Source organism: Trichoplax adhaerens, genomic scaffold, assembly GCF_000150275.1.
Source record: "Trichoplax adhaerens TRIADscaffold_1 genomic scaffold, whole genome shotgun sequence".
Taxonomy (NCBI): Eukaryota; Metazoa; Placozoa; class Uniplacotomia; order Trichoplacea; family Trichoplacidae; genus Trichoplax; species Trichoplax adhaerens.
In genome coordinates this window covers 10,547,369-10,563,039 of record NW_002060943.1, presented here as the reverse complement: position 1 = coordinate 10,563,039, position 15,671 = coordinate 10,547,369, and the positions used below count along the sequence as shown (strand labels likewise).

Below are 15,671 nucleotides of genomic sequence, written 5' to 3'. Positions count from 1 at the left end.
CTGTACAGTACTGTACTGTACTGTACTGTATCAGAAATTCAGAACACTGGACAGTACTGTACAGTACTGTACAGTACAGTACAGTACTTTCAATTTATTGCTACAGTACAGTACTGTACATTACAGTACACTCGGTGCAGTTAGTCATAGAGGTAAAAAGGTTTTACGTCTACTGTATGGTTATCGTCAGGGAATGCTCAACTTCTTTTTCATAGTTTTTATAATGAATACTTAATTTTGTATATCCCTATCCCAAACTAGTCCCTAACGTCTATAGAAAACATATTACGTTCCAATTTTTTCTCCCGTCTTTCGTTTTTCCACCTGTTTGGTATGAGGAGTACTGTATGACATCATGTAACTGATGTACTGTACAGCTGAGTTTTGCGAAATGACAGCTGATGGCATTACTGATGATACAGTACACTGAGTACAGTACCGTAATAACGATGACTGACTGATGATGACGTAACTGAAGAACTCACAGTGTACAGTACATGCCCACAGTTCCAGTGACCATTACTGTACCGTAGATCATTAGGGGACAGGACAGTCCCTGTAAAAACAAAAGACTTAAATTAATGACGGTCACACGGATTCCACAAGCTGCACATACTGTAACTGTACTATAAACCCTCGTAATATCAAAACAGATACTTAATTGAATTAGATTAATTTTACGGTGTATAGGATTGAACGCTGCAAAGTGTTCAATTCATCCTCGTAATGTCAAATCTATATTGATATTGTTTCGATCCTATACTATTACATTGTACAGCGGCAAATTGTCCTAGACCCACTTGAACCCAACTCGAGATCGGGATTCGAGTTAAGAATTTCTGTAGTGATACAATGTTTGTATAGCAAATACACTCATTTCGGGTTAGAAAATCAACAATTTAATTGGGTTCAGGTTGCATTTTCACTCCATTGCAGGACTCTGCCTTATACTACTGTACACTGACTCACTCGCTGAGTACGGTACGCCGCGGTACAGCAAAAGCAAGTTGAAAGTTAAAGACCGCTGTTACCATGGATACAAACATTGCGTATCTCAACTTTATCAAAAATTAGCCAGCAAATCAATCGTAACCATATACTTAGAGAATGAAATAGTGCTAGAGAACTGTACAGTGACTACAGTACTTTAGTGATGATAGAAGCGATATACAGCGCATACTGCTACACTATCCAAACATTTCCCTAGCACTGAACTTCAACGTACAGCATTCGTAATTGCTGTTATTAGGGAACCTACCTTCTGAAGACAGAACTAAATTAAATATTTTACTAAGTTAGTTTTTAAGAACGGAATAAAGATGTACACTGCCAGCAAATTACCCCCAATCAGCGATACAACGTAAGCGTTAGTGGTGTATTCTTTTTCGTATATCCGTAACTAAAACTAGTTAATATTTTAACTAGCGTCATTGTAAAGCTAACATTGCTAGCTGTAATAACACACGTATAGGCGATCGAATTACAGACATAACAACTCCATAATAGTTTTGCTATTCTGACTTTAAAACAGATGTAGCAAATACAACATTAGTAGACTAACTTGTAAATATGAAAACTTAAGCGTATAACAGCGAAGCATTCCATTAGTAAACATCTCTGAACATCTCTATTTGATATTACGTAAATCTACAACTGCACTTATGACTGTGTACTACATAGATTTATAAATAAATTATTCTGTATGTATGACACAAATTTAAGTAAAATTTAAATTAATTTACGAAATCTTTAATAGAATTCATGAAAAAGATCATGATAATACATTGAACCTTAAGAATCAGGTCAGTTTTGGAGTTTGTATAATTAATCAATCTAAAGAAAAGAATTTGTGTAATAATATTTAACGTGATTAAGTACAAATTAATAATATTATTGATTTGATCCTTTCTAGCATATTAATGATGGCAAGACAGGGATAGTTGACGTTTGGCCAGCAAGTAGTATGCCTCACGCTCAATCAGCTTACGTCCCCGCGAGTGTATCTACTACTCAACCGAAACCAAAGTTTCTAAAAGATCTAGAAACATATCTAAATCGTGAATTATCTATAATAGGAAGGTTAAATACAACTTCTCATGAGGCTCGAATGCAAGTAAGGCATTTTGCTTCTAGTTTAGATAAATAAATAGGCTTAGAGTTATTACTTAAAATCTCTTCCTCTTTTAAGGTATTTCGCCAGGTATTCGAGTTTCTTATCCAGGAATTTAAAACATACAAGCCTATGTTGGCTTCCATCAAGAATGAATATGAAACATATATCAATGAATTAAAAGATAAAGTAGTAGAACTAGAGCCACTTAAGGTTAATCGCTACATACGTAGGCCATTTCAATAAATGTGAATTTGCCAGACATTATTTCATATTTTATGATTACGATCATTATTACTATACTTCGAATCCAATTTACTTACGGTATTTATAATATCGCAGAAAATCAAATCTTATCAAATTATTTCATGAATCAAAATATAGGCGATGATTATTACTATTGCTGAAGAATGCGATCAGAAAATCATGCAATTACGTGACTTAGAAAGGAAAGGTATTACATCACAAGTATTCAGATAACAGAACACAATACTTTATTTGAAAAAGAATTAACCAAGTATTTAAATTTTCAAAATAAAATTAGAGCTTGAAGAGCTTAAAAACGAAAACAAGAAATTAACAAATAAAATAGATGATATAAGGTAATAAACAATTTGCACAAGATAAGAGTTTACTTAGCTTACAGTAAGCTAACCGAAAGAATTTATAACTAATTTTTACAACTTATATTATTAACCTTTAGGGAAGATAAACAAACTCTAGCTGAAATGATTCAAAAGGTAAATCAGCTGCAGTTACCTGAGTTAATGCCATAATACTTAGTATTTTACTGTATTCAGTTAGTAAATAGCCTAAAGAAATAAGTTATCTAACTATGCTTTTTAACGTCTGTTCTATAGCTACAAGAAGAATTATCTCTAGAACACGAAAAGTATCGCAATGAAGCAGATGCTAGGTAGCTGATTAATAGAAACTTTACCGTATAGATAGGTGTAACCCTAAAATATCTTAATAAAATGCTGCACATCTATAAAATCTAGCTTTTTAGCTTAGAATAATTTTTGTGTTTGCAGAAAACTATTAGTGCAAGATATAAACGATTTAAGATACCAGTACGAGGAGCTAATCACTGCCCGTGACCAAGGTCGAGCTAAAGATAATACACAGGAAGATGCAGTAATGTTACGAATCGCTCTAGAAAGATGTAGGAAAGATCTTGTAGAATCACAGAATAAGATTACGGAATATCAAGCAAATTATGGTGATGTCATTCCACGCCGTGACTTTGAGAAGATAAAAGAGAAAAGCATTGTAATGATCATATTTTGAAATCAACCATTTATAGATTAAACAATATTGAGCGAATTTAGATCTAAATATAGAATCTCTACATCAAAAGAATCTTATTTTAAGTTTTGTTAATAATTAAAAAAATTTACGATGATATGTGCCTGAACACATACTAGATGGCGCAAATGAAATGTTAAGATCAAAATTAGACATACCAATTATAATTTTCTGCTGCTACAATTTCTGTCAATTCTATTTAGGAAATGACTAGTGTCTTAAGTAACCTGAAGAAACAATTTACTAAATTATCAGAAGAGCACAGGTTTCTAATTTTTACCATTATGACGCTAAGTAGTTTGACCAAATAAGAAATTTTAAATTTTTACTATTTATGGTATTGATATTCAATTTACTGTTAATAATCCTGTTTAGTACTTTACAAACTGTATACAAGCAAGTCTTAGATCAACGCAACAATTTTGCACATGAATGTGATATACTTAGAAGATCGGCAACACCGCGGTTAGCTTCTATATGTACAAATATTTTTACTTATACTTAGTCAATCAACTTATTTTTACTTATAAATCGTTACTTTTATAGGCCAGACTGGAGTAAATGTGCTCCATATATCGAAGGTGGCAATGAGCGATGGACTGTTATATCGCAAGATAGAACAAGTGATCAGTTAGTTGATATATTGTTGGCTGAAATTGCTGGTGCTGATCCAACTAACATCGGAGCTGTAGAATATTTTGAAGGACTGGTAATATATACTTATATATTATTTACTATCATTTAGTTACAAATGCATTTTTATTTTTACATAGTTGAGATAACTATATAAAAATCGCATGACAATTTTTGACTTCAGGGACTAGATGAGTCTATACCGAGGTATTTAAGATATGAAGGAAAAATTAGAAACTTCCGTACAAAAAAGAAAGATGTTCTATATTTCATTAATGAATTATGGGAAGAAAAAGCTAAATATGATACAAAGGTTTTTTAGCAAATTATCCTTAAAAAACTGTAGCGATCAATTTATAAAGGCAAATCTTAGCTGCCGTCACTAGGTTTAAATTTGAAAGAAACAGAGCGCTAATACTCTAGAATTTAATAAACAATGACTAGTAGGCTACAACATTCTGAGCCGTAACGCTATACTGGATTTTGCTTGCTAGAACTACTCCAACGGAAATCATAGTGATATCCAAGAATTCATTTATGAGTACTTGAAGAAGCGCCATGATGACGATAATTTGATTGTTGAATGGGGCTATAATTTACACTATGCATGCCAAAGACTAAGTAAGGACCCACAAATTGGCTTATTTTATAATATCTTATCCGGAGAGGTGAGCCATAAATTACTAAAGATAGCAATAATACACCAAGCTATAATCAACGTCAAAGTTTTAATATTATCTCGTGTATTGGCCATGAATATAACTATCCATTATAATTTTATAAGATCGTGGCTATTGCGCATAGATTAAACCATGAATCGAAAGTATTTTTTATAAAAAATTGTTTGCTTTACAGTTAAATATGAAATATTTAAAGTTTATTAGAAAGATTAATTTATGAACAAGCAGATAAATGAACTTCACTAGGAAGCTATGATAAGATTTTGCTCATTGGCTCTCGTCTGATTGCTAACCAGGTCGATGAAATCGTTCACCATAAACAACAACAAATGTTTGCAAACTTAAAATTAGCGATGTCAAAAGCATCCTCGTCCAAAGAGGTAAATCATATAAGATTAACAAATCACTTATCCAAATTACGAATATTAATATATGCATATTCGAGGGCAGTGTATAAAACTAACATACAGTCATTCTACATTTTTTATGCTGATCACAATTGAATTATATTTACTTTTACGTCATAAATTTACTCTCGTAGGGCTGCATATCGATTAAGGACTTTTCTCAGGTTCTTCGAAAATCTTTCGCAAATAAAACGGAAAAAGATTTTACGGTATTGGAAGAAGGTGCGAAAGTAGCCATTGATAAGGACACGCCTGATGTAATAAAGTATATGTTACTTTTCGAAACGGTAAGTTTTATCACCACGTAGTTCCATTAACGGTTACCATCACTTACTTTATATCGAATATGTCTACTCTTATACTGTATAACCAGTGCATCCCAATGACATTCGAGTATTTTATTTATATCACAGGATGCGGACGGAAAATTGAGTCCTTTCTTGTTAAAAATTATGGAACAACAGTGGGATGATAGATTGGCTTACATTAGCGAAATTGAGGAAGCTATAGGAAGCGATAAACGGTAAATTTTCATCTTTCCATGAAGCATTCTAACTGCCATGATGATATCGTAAGAAAACGTTATTGAAAATATGTTCATAAACTTTCATAAATTTATTTTTATGTAAAAAAATCAATATACGAGTATTATCTATACTATTAATTCTATCTATAATATCCGCTATGAATTCACTGTTGACAGTTATGCTAGTACGGTAGGGAGCCTGTTCTAAATTCATGAGATGCTCTCAGTATATATACTTTACTGTTCTACAGATTTAAAGTGTTTACGCTGTTACTATATTTCAGCCACATAACAATAAACTTCAGGCAATTCTGGCTATCCAATTAAAATAATATAATTAATACGTTATTACGATTATAATTTAAATTTTTTAATGTCATATATTAGAGAAATTACCGTTGAAGAAGCCAGAGAAGTGATTAAAATGATCGATCCAAGTATAAATCCCCCGGCTTTAGAAGCCTGCCTATCAAGGGGATTCGATTATTTCGGCTTAGTACCAGCAACTACTAAAACAGACGTCGAAACATTTGTACAATTACTACGTTTTGGAGACACTAATCGCTTCGGAAGACCAGGAGAAAACGGGAAAATCAGCCCGAAAGTATCATCATAATAATGCTGGAATAAATACAGTCAAAGTGTAAAATACAGAAACGGCTTTACTGAACCGCATACCTGTATCAATTTCTGACACTGCGTATAATACTATTTATGTTTCGTTTACCGCTTATATAGTCAATCACCATTATTAAACTATTTTCTTACTGAAAATAAAACTGTTTATTGATAATGTTAATAATCAGAGTAAATTATTTTAAAATAACATTATTTCTTTGCAAATAGTACATTGAATTAAATAAATGAACAAGTAAATATTGTGATATTACCGTATTAACAAAAGTAAATTGATCTAATATAGGAATTTGGCTTGTACTATAATAGCTATGTTACTTAGTGAAATTATTTGCCTTTATCGATCACAGAATATTCACAATTGATTTATCTACGAATGATTAAAGGTATAGCAGTTATCATTAGAGCAATTTTTTGGTTGCAAGTTTATTGAGAAAAGTTGCAAATGTTGCAATTTCTTAGAAAAGTTACAATTTTTCCGGCAAAGTTGCAAATGTTCAATTTTCTGGTAAAGTAATCTAAAATAAAGTATTCATCCAAATTAGCAATAAAATTCATAGAAAGTTGCTGTGGAATACTCAGTTTAATTGAAATCCGTTCGTATCGTTAAGCTTTATTGAATTTTATTCACAGCTATAATTATAGTATAAGGATAAGTACTTATGAACGTTTTCAGGCAAGAAATACTGATCTTTAGCTAATAGTTTACGTAGCATCGAAAAGCTACGTTCTTACGCTGATAACGTGGCTTGACATCGCTGTAACTTTAAATATACGCTGGGTGGTACATTGTTACGCTTTAATAGCATTATATTGTCCAGATCATCATTAGCGTTTATTCGCCTGGTTAAATAAACACCAATCCCTGCTTTATCCTGACCGAAATTCAAACCTTTAAGGTCGGCATAAGCATCTACAATATTGTATTGCACCGATTTGGTCTTCATTATCAAAGCAGACAGTGAAAAATAGTCCCTTTTAATTAATGGCCAATAAACTTACTGCCAAACCGTCTTTATTTACAACGGTTTTAGCTCTCCTCTCCAGTATACCATCACCATCGAATCCATTAACGATTTCTTTAATGGTGGGAAGATTGTCGGCGTAATAATAGGCCGCCTTAAGCCAAGTTCTTTAGAATATTGACACAAAAGTATAACATAAAGTTACTTTTGCAGTTTGTTGCGATTTGACTCAAAAGTTGCATTTCGTTGCGTTTTGTGTCGATAAATTGCGGAGAAGTTGCAACAAAAAACTGCCCTGGTTATCACATATTTCAGTTAACGACAACTTTAACTGAGATTAAATTAGTCGCATAGATATCATGAGAACAACTAACTTCCAGTATATGAAATACTAGAATATCTTGTATGTCGCTATTAGAAGCTTAGCTCCGCAAGTAATGATATTGTGCAATAGTTATTGCTGTTGTTTATAAAATGGATTGAGTAATTCCGCAAACTATTACAAATCCATCTTAAACTATAGCTACTGTGTACACGAGCTACCTCAAGGGAGAAATTCGCGGTTAATTTAGTATCATTATTAAAACGATCGGGGTTCACCTGGCATATTGTACTCAAAACCTATCATTATTACGTGTATCACAACTATATCATATAACTATCCTTAATCCTTCGCTTTTATAAGATTTCTAGCTGTTGCACATATATTTTATCTGTAATTGTCTTTACGATAACGTTACTTTCAATTTTAAATGATCAGAGGTCACAAAGTTCCTCATTTAGATATTACTCATTAGCGGTTACAATAATAAATAGCGAAGCGTAGATTTATATCTCTTCAGCATGATATTATTTCAAACTTTAATTTCTATTATGTAGCTGTTATAAATGGGCATGATTTTAACTTGGAGAAAACAATGTTTCTGTTCTGAATTATACACAAGATAGTAATGATTATCATACGAATAATAAGATAAAACATATTTTGAAGTATATCGTAGTATTCAAGTAATGTTCAAGATTAGATTATGTGGTAATTAAGAAATCTATTATATTAAATATTGGTGTAAACCAATTTATCAATGACTCCACTCAATCCTTCGTGATATTGAACTGGCTAGGTTTTTAATATACTGTAGATACCGAATAAAAGCAAGAAATTTACACAATTCCTAGCTCTCAGTCCTAAATTTAAAGCTAATTATTTACAACATCAGCATTCTGAGCGCTCTCTTCTGTCTGCCTTTGAAGATGAACTTCACCGCTATAACCATTGTGCTCGATCTGCTCCAGTCGGTTTAAATACTCGGGAGGAATCTTCAATTGCCGAGCTCCTGTAAGAATCACGTCTAGATATTGAGGAGATGGCCTATTTCCTAATTGAGGATTGATAAGTTCGTATACTCGGCATCTGATTAGTTTGCCTTCAATTGTCGTAACCTCAACTTCAAATGGTCGATAAATGCCTAAACTAACACCTTCTTGTCTACAGTATAGGTGATAAAAATAATGGATTGCTTGATTTCATGGTACATTACTACGACAAATCTGTGCTAATACAGAGAATTAAGGTAGTTATTCTTAACCTGTGGAATTCAATGTAGAAAATTGTGCTATACGATTTCAAGATGACTGGCATCAATACCAGATTTATTATTTTTATAGCTACCATTAGAGATAATTATGTCCGAACCTGTCCAAAGTTACCATATTCTCATTGCTCAAGCTCCAAACAGCTCCGAAGACGTAATCTGTTTCGTCAGGAACAATCGACGCTACAGCACCGTGCCATAACTTGCTTGGACCATATTTACTATAACCAAATCTTAATTTATACTTCTCTAATTTAGCTATACAACAAAATTCTGCAGAAGGGGAATTTAATCGTAGTCGATCTCCGCTCATATTGGAGCCATAGCCAAAATATAAAAAACGGGAATTATCTTCCATTCTCTTTTTTACGATCGGATATTGCAAATCTATTTTAATAATTCGTAACAGTTGTAATGTCAAACTGAATTTATTCGACAGGTTTATGCAACCGCAGACGTCAACTGGGTAGCACTTCTCATCAAAAACTTTAGATAAACTGCTGATATGATGTCATGATACGCCGAGATTACAAACAGTAGGTACCGTACTGTACAGTATGTACACTACAGCACTGTACTGTACTGTACACTGTAGGCTTATATTGTACAGTACAGTACAGTACAGTATAACAGAGGTCTAACTGTTCCGGTCAATCCCGGGAATCGGTCATTCCCCGTGGGTGACCGAATACTTTGATGCTGTCATGGATCACTACTGTAGATGCACTATACAGTAGAATAGATACACCTGTACAGCACACTCTTTTAACTATTCAGGGATATTTTTGACGTTCTATAGCTGCTTTCAAGCTGAGCTTAGTAAAATTAGAAAAAATGTCAATGTTCAGCATTATTACTTAAATTAGAAAACAAGCGAATTATACTGTAGAATCGAACATCTGTTTAACTTTAACGACATTATAACGAAGTGTTCGGTACAGTATTACAGTAGACGATAGTTGATGCCGAATTGTCCGACCGTCCGAGCCAAATGTCACGTCCATAGTAATTTTTTAGTCTTAACTCTATGGTCACGTACCAGTACAGTACAGTACAGTACAGTACAATACAGTACCTACTGTACTGTACAGTGTACACAGTGTACAGTACTGTACGCTAGAGTACCGTCAGTAATGACCTTTGACGCACTTACTAGCTTCTGATCTTTTACCAACTGAGAGCTGCAGATTTCCCTTTTCGTCGCCAAGATAAAATTTCTTCACTATTGCAAAATGTCATTTAGTAAAAACCAACTAACCGAACTTCCCGAATGGAAGAAGTTGCAGGAACATTATGCTGATGTAGCATCGCATACCCACATGAAAGCGTTATTTAAAGAGGATCCTTCTAGATTCAATAAGTTCAGGTAAAGTTGACTAGGCAGTACGAGTACAGCCTACTGTAAAGCTACAGTAGGCAATCAAAATCTTGCAATTTATCTTTGCTCTCTTGGTATCGCAATAATTGATTTTTCCATTAATAAAATTGAATATCTTTTTCTTCTTCAACTATAAAGACAAATTAAACTGGATTACTGTTATATAACGGATTACTGACAGTCTAGCAGTAGTGCAGTATTGCCACGTAAATTAAATATTGTTTATTTAGTGTCTATCTGTTCTAAGCCAAGTTCTGGGCGAGGAGGGATTCCTCAATTCGCTGATAAGGCAAGGCGAGCGTGGGGCGAATGACCCCTAGTTCTAAGGATAACTTTATTAAAGCAGTGCACTCAATTGCTCAACATCATTGTTTGGAGCCCTACTTGATATGCTTTAACATTAAGGAAATGTAATATTACATTTTAGCTTGGAATAGATTCAGCTAATTAATTTTAACATATCATCTATAATCAATATAATTAATGACACGAGTCATTAACTATAATTATTTATGAACAAGAATCATCCACTAGTTAACTGCTGATAAATTTGTTTTTCGATAGGATTAATCTGTAATTCAATACTCGTATAGTATATAATTTTCCAATTTTACACTCCATCTTGATTCAGTCTTTCGATAATGGCTGTTTAATTATAACCTGTTCTTCCTTATTATTGTATTAGTTTAAATCTAGATACTGGCAATGGCAAAATTCTCTTCGATTTTTCGAAGAATATCGTAACTGAAGAAACAATGAAATTATTACTCGATCTGGTAAGAATGACTGCACTCCACGATCACCTAAAATATATACGAGTAGATTGAACATTTGATTAAGCTAACACTGTATAATAATAATTTTTTGATCTCTTTATCGTGAAACAATTCATTCCACAGTTATTGTACTGTATAATATTGTATAATAGTTTACTAATCCAGTCACTTTAAGGTAACTCATTGCTCTGTACCGAGTAACTAGCAGTTTGAATGCAAAGTTCTAAAGTACTACACTTGCAGTTATCCTTTTCTAGTCTTGCCATCGTACATTCTGTATTTCAAAACTCATCTTCTTACGAGCCGATGGATGATATATTTAACTGTGCTCATTGCATAGCACTATAAGAACACTTCCACAAAACAACTGAAAAAATCTTGAGTCATTCTCAAATTAAATCTTATCTTCTTCGCTTTATAAAATTTCGTTAATTTCTAGTTTCATATTTATTGTGATACTTATGATATTAGCGATGAATAGCATAACGATAGGCTGTCATTGAGACCAATACTCTCATATTCACTATAATTAGTTACATACTTTAATCGGCATAGAATTTTCGCTATTATTCACAAAAATTAACTGCTGTTGCAGCTATGCTATCGATATTAATGATATATTGCAATTCCAATTATGAGGCATTATTTATTTAAAGTAATTTCAGAAAATTATGTTACTTTTTCATCACTAATCATCTTGACGTTCGTTATTAACGTAGACAATATTGCATGCTACGACGGCGCATTTGAATTCTATTAAAAATCATTAATACCTTACAACTTTTACTTGCAGGCCCGAGCGTGTGGGACAGAGGAAGCAAGAAAAGCTATGTTTACTGGAGAAAAGATTAATATCACTGAAGTAATTATGAACTTGAGATATCTATAGCTTAATTACAGTTTATTACTGATTGCATTGAGACATCTGTAACTTAAGCGTTTTATTGAAGCGTTTTCAATATGATTTACAACACATTTACTGATTGTAGTAGTTTCTACAGTATGCGTCCTTCAAGTACCGCTTGAGCATCTTCGGTAATTGACCTGGCCAATAGTGTGAAAAAATATTACCAATCATCTTTATTCTATATTCATTAGGGTAGCTCTGCAATAACAGTAATTGTAAATTTTATGTACTATTTATGGTTGTTCTATGAGTACTAAGCAAGCAATCATCAATATTAAATATTTGTATCATCTACTACATTTATTCAACACTTTTATGAGTATTTGGTCTTTTTTAAGTTTAATAATTTTTTTACAGAATCGAGCAGTTTTACATATTGCTTTAAGAAATCGATCAAACTCTCCAATTTATGTTGACGGCAAAAACGTATGATTAATTCTTTTAAAGTGCATACAGATTAGCCTATTAGTAAAGTTGAGATTTACAGAAATTTTTTATATACTTTATTTGCTTCTGTAGATAAAATTTTGTTTATAAATTTGGCATTTTTATAACAGGTCATGGAGGATGTTAATCGTGTTTTAAATCATATGAAGGAATTCACCGAGGTTATTAATTACTATTTCAACATAATAATTATAAAAATGTGAGAACGTACATGATTGATACGATACAATGTATTGAAACTAATCAATTAAGCAATGATTTTGTTTACAGTACGTGAGATCTGGCAGGTGGAAAGGTAATCATCATGTTATGCAAAATGAACTTTTCTGGAAATGTTCAGTAACTTTCAGATAATTTTGTTCGAAGTGAATACTAATGACATGTTTTACCTCAGGATATACGGGAGAAGCAATCACTGATGTCGTTAATATTGGTATTGGCGGTTCGGATCTGGTAAAAGACCTATAGCTTGGCTAATAATTTCAATGATACTTAATTACTGATCTATTGTAATTGTTTATCAGGTAGTATAATATGTAGTATAATATTTATTATCTACATCTAGGGACCTGTCATGGCAACTGAAGCATTGAAACCTTTTGGGGACGGTCCCCGAGTTCACTTCGTGTCCAATGTTGACGGAACACATCTTGCAATGAAACTTGCCAATCTAGATCCTGCCAAAACTCTCTTCGTTATTGCCTCAAAGGTTTTTAGTATTACAACATATAACGACTTCACCATATCGTAACTACTGAACGCTAATGAATTCATTGTCTCAAATTCATTAGACCTTCACAACTCAGGAAACAATAACCAATGCAAATTCAGCAAAGGCATGGCTCCTGAATGTAGCAAAAGATGTGAGCCGAGCATTGTTTATAAATACTACGTTAATAATTTTGTGTCACAACTGCAATTACTTTAATACGAATAAACTTACAGGAAGCGGCAATTGCGAAGCACTTCGTAGCTCTATCAACCAATAAGGTTTGTCGTACACGTTTAAAATATTATTTAAGGCGTAATAATCTTCACTTACTTTACGGCTGGACCTTAATAATATTCTCACAACATGCTCGTTTGGCCTGTAGGCAGCAGTTGAAAAATTTGGCATTGATTCCAGTAATATGTTCGAATTTTGGGATGTAAGTTTTTAAGTATAAAAGAGAAATAAGGTATTTATGCAAATAACCCAATGTAGCAAACAGCTTTGAGGTAATTATCTATGTATTACAGTGGGTAGGAGGACGATATTCTATGTGGTCCGCTATTGGTTTATCTATCGCTCTTAATATTGGTATGTTCATTCATTATTTATTTCTGATTTGGTAAGATTACAATAATGATTAATGGAGGGATACACTATAGGTATGAAAAATTTTGAAGACTTCTTAGCTGGTGCTCACGCTATTGTTAGTATCATTTCGTTTAGTGATATTCTAGGAGATACATAACTGCAATACCGACAAGCTAGTCAACTATTATGCTATAACAAGTTTTAAAATCATTTTTCTTAGGATAAGCACTTTACCACTGCACCACTACACCAAAATGTAAGAGATTAAATTTTACACTTTCATGACATACATATATAACCTATATTTACAGTTCTTAATCTTTTCTAATTGTAACGAGACTTCTTATAACCAACAGGTACCTGTAATAATGGCAGTTCTCGGTATTTGGTATAATAATTTTTTTAATGCACAAAGTCATGGGATCCTTCCTTATGATCAAGTCAGTATGCCTTTATTACTGATGATCCATACTTCATATCAATACAATATTTAACGGTAAATTTTATTCGTATTGCCTCTAGTATATGCACAGATTTGCGGCGTACTTTCAGCAAGTAAGTGTAAGCATGTCTGCCGTAAACTTAAATAGAACTTGATTTAAATGCTATTATGTAATCTTACTAATTACAATATTTTATAGGGGGATATGGAATCAAATGGTAAAGGTGTAGATAGGAATAGCAACAGGATCAATAATTATTCTACCGGTCCCATAGTTTGGGGAGAGCCAGGAACAAACGGTCAACATGCTTTTTATCAACTCATTCATCAAGGTGCATACCACTTTAACTATGCGTATAGTTTAAATCATATGCTATAAATTTGCAACAAATAAATAATCTTTTCGTTTTTATCAGGTACGAAATTGATTCCTTGTGACTTTTTGGCCCCTATCAAAACTCATAACCCAATCTCTAATGGATTACATCAACAGGTTCGTTAAATTACTTCTTACATAGATTGTATTAACCATAAACAGTAATTCGGTTGGCTGAGTCAGACTGACCCACAACTATGACTTAGCTCCTTTTGGCAAATTTTTTGGCACAAACTGAAGCTTTAATGAAAGGAAAAACAGAGGAAGAAGCAAGAGCAGAGCTAGTTGCATCGGGAATTGGTGGTCAGAGTTTGGAACGACTATTACCTCACAAAGTAGGAGGAACTAATTGAACTATTAATCCTAACTTTGTAACAATTCGTATTTGACAATACCCAACATATGATAGGGGCTGAATTTGGTGACTATATCTTATTATTTCAGGTATTTTTGGGTAATCGCCCGACCAACTCTATTCTTTTTGACATGCTCACTCCTGCTACTTTAGGTAGTTTAGTCGGTGAGTGATTAATTTTCGCATTCAAATGTATAATACGACATTTTATAAATTAGTAATCCGCTTAAAATATAGATAGAGCTGTTGTGTAGTTACGTTCATGAACCCGATCGGTATCCTATTTGTAACGCTAATTTTAAATCAATCTAATGCAGCGATCCTCATTATTTTACAATAATTTAATATTCCATCGGCTCTTTCTTATAATAATAATCTCTTAGCTTTATATGAGCACAAGATTTTCGTGCAAGGCGTTATTTGGAATATTAATTCATTTGATCAATGGGGGTAAGTTTAGTCAATATACATTTCCTGGAAAATGTTAACATTTCTAACGTAAGCTAATCACCGATAAAACTAAAGACCGGCCAATAATTGTTTAATTTATATATCGACAGGGTGGAACTCGGTAAACAATTAGCCAAGGTTATTCAAAAAGAACTGGTTGGAACAGAACCAGTCACTAATCACGATTCGTCTACCAATGGGCTTATTAATCATATAAAGCAACATTATAGTTAATGATACAAAATAAGCGTGCTGACGATTAAAGAATATTGTATAACCGTATAGCTTGTACCAGTTAATAATTTCTGCTATATCGGGAGTTAGATGTAATCCTTTACCAATATTAATACTACCTAAATACATAATTTTCCTAACTCTCTAAA

The 15,671-nt window shown here is 32.9% G+C and overlaps 3 protein-coding genes across 3 annotated transcripts; 2 read left to right on the top strand and 1 right to left on the bottom strand.

The window, feature by feature from the left end:
* Positions 1-1,319: 1,319 nt before the first annotated feature.
* On the top strand, positions 1,320-6,280 carry TRIADDRAFT_52557 (uncharacterized protein; the record flags this gene model as incomplete). The annotated part of the gene is made up of 18 exons (XM_002108962.1): positions 1,320-1,360; positions 1,757-1,802; positions 1,913-2,113; positions 2,189-2,323; positions 2,495-2,564; positions 2,655-2,712; positions 2,814-2,850; positions 2,971-3,026; positions 3,145-3,382; positions 3,622-3,683; positions 3,794-3,883; positions 3,965-4,127; positions 4,236-4,364; positions 4,546-4,719; positions 5,028-5,111; positions 5,273-5,425; positions 5,552-5,661; positions 6,052-6,280. The coding sequence occupies 18 exons, from the start codon at positions 1,320-1,322 to the stop codon at positions 6,278-6,280; spliced, it is 2,076 nt and encodes a 691-aa protein (XP_002108998.1).
* Positions 6,281-8,462: 2,182 nt separating this feature from the next.
* Positions 8,463-9,215, bottom strand: TRIADDRAFT_20381 (uncharacterized protein; the record flags this gene model as incomplete). The annotated part of the gene is made up of 2 exons (XM_002108219.1): positions 8,463-8,751; positions 8,959-9,215. 2 exons carry the CDS (start codon positions 9,213-9,215, stop codon positions 8,463-8,465), a joined length of 546 nt encoding a protein of 181 aa, XP_002108255.1.
* An 874-nt stretch (positions 9,216-10,089) lies between these two features.
* On the top strand, positions 10,090-15,522 carry TRIADDRAFT_19465 (uncharacterized protein; the record flags this gene model as incomplete). The annotated part of the gene is made up of 22 exons (XM_002108961.1): positions 10,090-10,223; positions 10,921-11,011; positions 11,805-11,873; positions 12,276-12,344; positions 12,476-12,526; positions 12,636-12,660; positions 12,760-12,818; positions 12,931-13,074; positions 13,157-13,228; positions 13,311-13,359; positions 13,464-13,513; positions 13,605-13,665; positions 13,737-13,780; positions 13,886-13,921; positions 14,022-14,105; positions 14,188-14,220; positions 14,307-14,439; positions 14,524-14,600; positions 14,690-14,818; positions 14,928-15,003; positions 15,222-15,288; positions 15,399-15,522. 22 exons carry the CDS (start codon positions 10,090-10,092, stop codon positions 15,520-15,522), a joined length of 1,677 nt encoding a protein of 558 aa, XP_002108997.1.
* Between the last annotated feature and the right edge of the window lie 149 nt (positions 15,523-15,671).